The sequence below is a fragment of the Brassica oleracea genome, chromosome C4 (genome assembly GCF_000695525.1).
Source record: "Brassica oleracea var. oleracea cultivar TO1000 chromosome C4, BOL, whole genome shotgun sequence".
Classification (NCBI taxonomy): domain Eukaryota; kingdom Viridiplantae; phylum Streptophyta; class Magnoliopsida; order Brassicales; family Brassicaceae; genus Brassica; species Brassica oleracea.
The window spans coordinates 16250235-16253254 of NC_027751.1; the positions used below are offsets into that span (position 1 = coordinate 16250235).

The 3020-nt window shown below is 37.0% G+C and overlaps 1 protein-coding gene across 1 annotated transcript; it reads right to left on the bottom strand.

Moving 5' to 3' along the window:
* Positions 1 to 1159: 1159 nt before the first annotated feature.
* LOC106337526 (protein YLS9-like) lies at positions 1160 to 2169 on the bottom strand. Its single transcript, XM_013776628.1, has one exon. The coding sequence runs from the start codon at positions 2058 to 2060 to the stop codon at positions 1353 to 1355; it is 708 nt and encodes a 235-aa protein (XP_013632082.1). The 5' UTR covers positions 2061 to 2169; the 3' UTR covers positions 1160 to 1352.
* Between the last annotated feature and the right edge of the window lie 851 nt (positions 2170 to 3020).

The following is a 3020-nucleotide window of genomic DNA, read 5'->3' on the forward strand; positions in this document are numbered from 1 at the left end:
CGCAAACCTGAACCGAATGAGCATCTCTCTGTAAGTATTTTTCTGAGTCTTGGATTATCGATTCAGGAGCCTCTAAACATATGACTGGAACACTTGGATTTTGGTAGATATAACTGATATGGTTCCTGTTATGAATAATCTTAATGATGGACGTTTCACAACTTATACTAAGCATGGTTGTGTTCGTATGGGTTGAGTTTTTTTACTATAACCATTAACCGTACTCTTATTTTTTCTTGAAAAACAGAGTAGTTAACAAAAAATAAAAGTATTATCCAATTTATAGGGTAAACATATTTTTTACTCTATTATAAATGAAAAAAAAATAGGGTTAGAAACATTTCTTATTACAAACTCCATGTTATAATGAAATATGGAGTATGGTTAGAAATGCTCCCATAAATCTTATAGAACCCTCTTTAAGAGGGAGTGTATAAATTTGAGAGTAACAGATGATGAAATTAAGCTGCCTTACAAAAAAAAAAAAGCAGATGATGAAATAATGCAGAAAGATAGACATAAAACCCCACCAGCAACTACTTGTTCAAATATGCTAGGAAGCTAGAGACAGTGGTTACAAATCAAACGAATCCAGCATATGCAGCAAAATAGGAAAGATCCTGGAATCTTACCAAAGCAACCAGAACCATTCAGAAAACATTATCCCTTAACTCATGGTCTCTTACTCACCAATCCAAAACAACAGTAGCACTTTTCGAAAGAGATGTATACGAAATTCAGCAGAAAGCAGCATATCAAGATAGTAAATATAATTAAAACACACAACAATGTATCATGACCACAACTAGACTCACGGAGACAAAACTTGGAGGTGAAAAAAACCAAAACATGGCCTTACAACAAAATAATAACTCCAGCAAAAAGACATACTTGACTAAGAAATCAGTAATTACCCACAAATTATCAGCCTTCCCTAACAATAATACTAAGCATATCCCTATTGACTATTACTTAATCTAACGATCCAACTTGATACATTGTCAAAAAAGTAACTCTAGAATTCTTTCTTTTGGACATCATCACAAGGAGAAATGTTAAAACCCATCACCAATGTAAGAACTCAACAGGACCAAAATCATTGCAAACACCGTTCAAGTTAACCATGCCACACAATCTATAAGAATGAAACACAGAATCATTCATCATCAACAAAATAAGACATTATCTAAAAATTTCTTTTGTTTCTTTCTTCAGACATGAATATTCCTTCATCCACATTGAAAATACCATCGTCGATTTATACATTGAATAATCGCAGGAATTGGTTAAACCACACCCTAAATTGTAAAAATCCCTAAGGTAATATTCTTGATTCCAAATAACTGACTTAGTCAATAAGAATTGCATCTCTTGTCCGACCCAACCATCTTCCCTGAACTACTATTCCCCGGAACACCAACCGCCACGTCATCACAGTAAACCCTGACGTACCTCCTCCTCCGGTACACTCCATACCGGAAAGTAACCACAGAAGCCATCCTCAAATCAAACTCCACGCTTCCTTTCTCCGCTCTCGCTTTCCCGATCGAATCAGCCAACTGACGCTCCACGTAAGTCCCGGAGACAGAGAGCGTCGCGTTGATCGGAGTCTGATCCTTGGTCCCCTGATCGAACGGCTGCAGCCGCGTCTCGGAGAGGGAATCGTCGCCGTAGTACACGGCGCAGAGGACGGTGTCGTAGTAGAGCGACATCTTGGAGTTAGGGTTTTCGAATCGTAGGCGGAGGTCCCAGTTTCCGGTGAGCTGGTTGTTGGAGACGTTGAAGTTGGAGACGGAGAGGGAATTGATGTAGACGGTCGGGAGCTGGGGGCGGACGACGATGAGGAAGATGAAGAGGATGAGGCCGAAGATGAGGATGGAGACCATCAGGGCTATGAAGAGGCGGCGGATTAGGAGAGCGCGTGGATCGGGGTGAGGCGCGTGGTAGTTTTGGTATGGGTAGCCGTTGGCGGCGGATGCGGGTGGTGGTTGTTGATTCGGGTAAGGATACGGGTAGGGATACCCAGTGGCGGGTCTGGAGTTCGGGTCTTGCTGCTGCATAGCCTTTGATTTTGTGGGATTCGGACAGACACGAGAATCTGCTTTTTTGTGAGGAAGAAGAAGAAGATAAAGTGTTTTAAATTAGAAGGCAGGGAACCCGAAAAGGAAATGGATTATTTTTTACGCGTTTCTAAAATTATTTGGTGTCATTAAATTTGGAGTGTTATAAGTTTTTTTTTTTTTTTACCGAAAGCTAATACTATTCCTAAAATTATTTGGTGTCATTAAATTTGTTATATAAGTTTTTTTTTTCTACACAAAGCTATACTAATTCCTAATAAGATTTCAAATCCGGAAACTAACTAGATGGAAATCAATCAACATAAACGATATCAGAAATCAGACTCCGTGCACTTTTACTCGCCATTGTATTTTCTGCTTTTAGAATATTTGAGTAGCAAAATTTAATTAACAAATCTTTACAGCATATAAATTTTTCTATAATTATAGTAAAGGTCGGTTGACAAAAAAAAAGTGTAGTAAAAGTTAGTCGTTTTGTCGGTGTAAACAACATTTTCACCTACTGTAACAGTTTGCTACAAACATCGTCTCTGTAATATTATGATCTTCGTGTATTCTATTGTCCAAATCAAAACTTCATATTCTAGATGATAAAAAATTTAGAATATTCATGACTCCTGTTATACTATAATAGATCATTATTTGTTGTAAACTATCGTTTTTTGGTGCACCTTGTAAAACCATCCTTATCCTATAATAGTATCATGGTATTTTCAGACTTTGTCGATACGAACTTAAATACTCTGTAACAGCTTCTTTCAAATCATGTACTATATCTTTAATTTAGAGTTTAGCCCATAAGCATCTTTAATCTCCGATGATGTGTGTAAAATCTCGTATAGATTTTCTGTTTTTATTTTTATTAGATAATTTCTCTGCACGTAACGCGGATAATATATTTAAATTTGTTACATTTATCATTTTTATTTGTATTTGAAT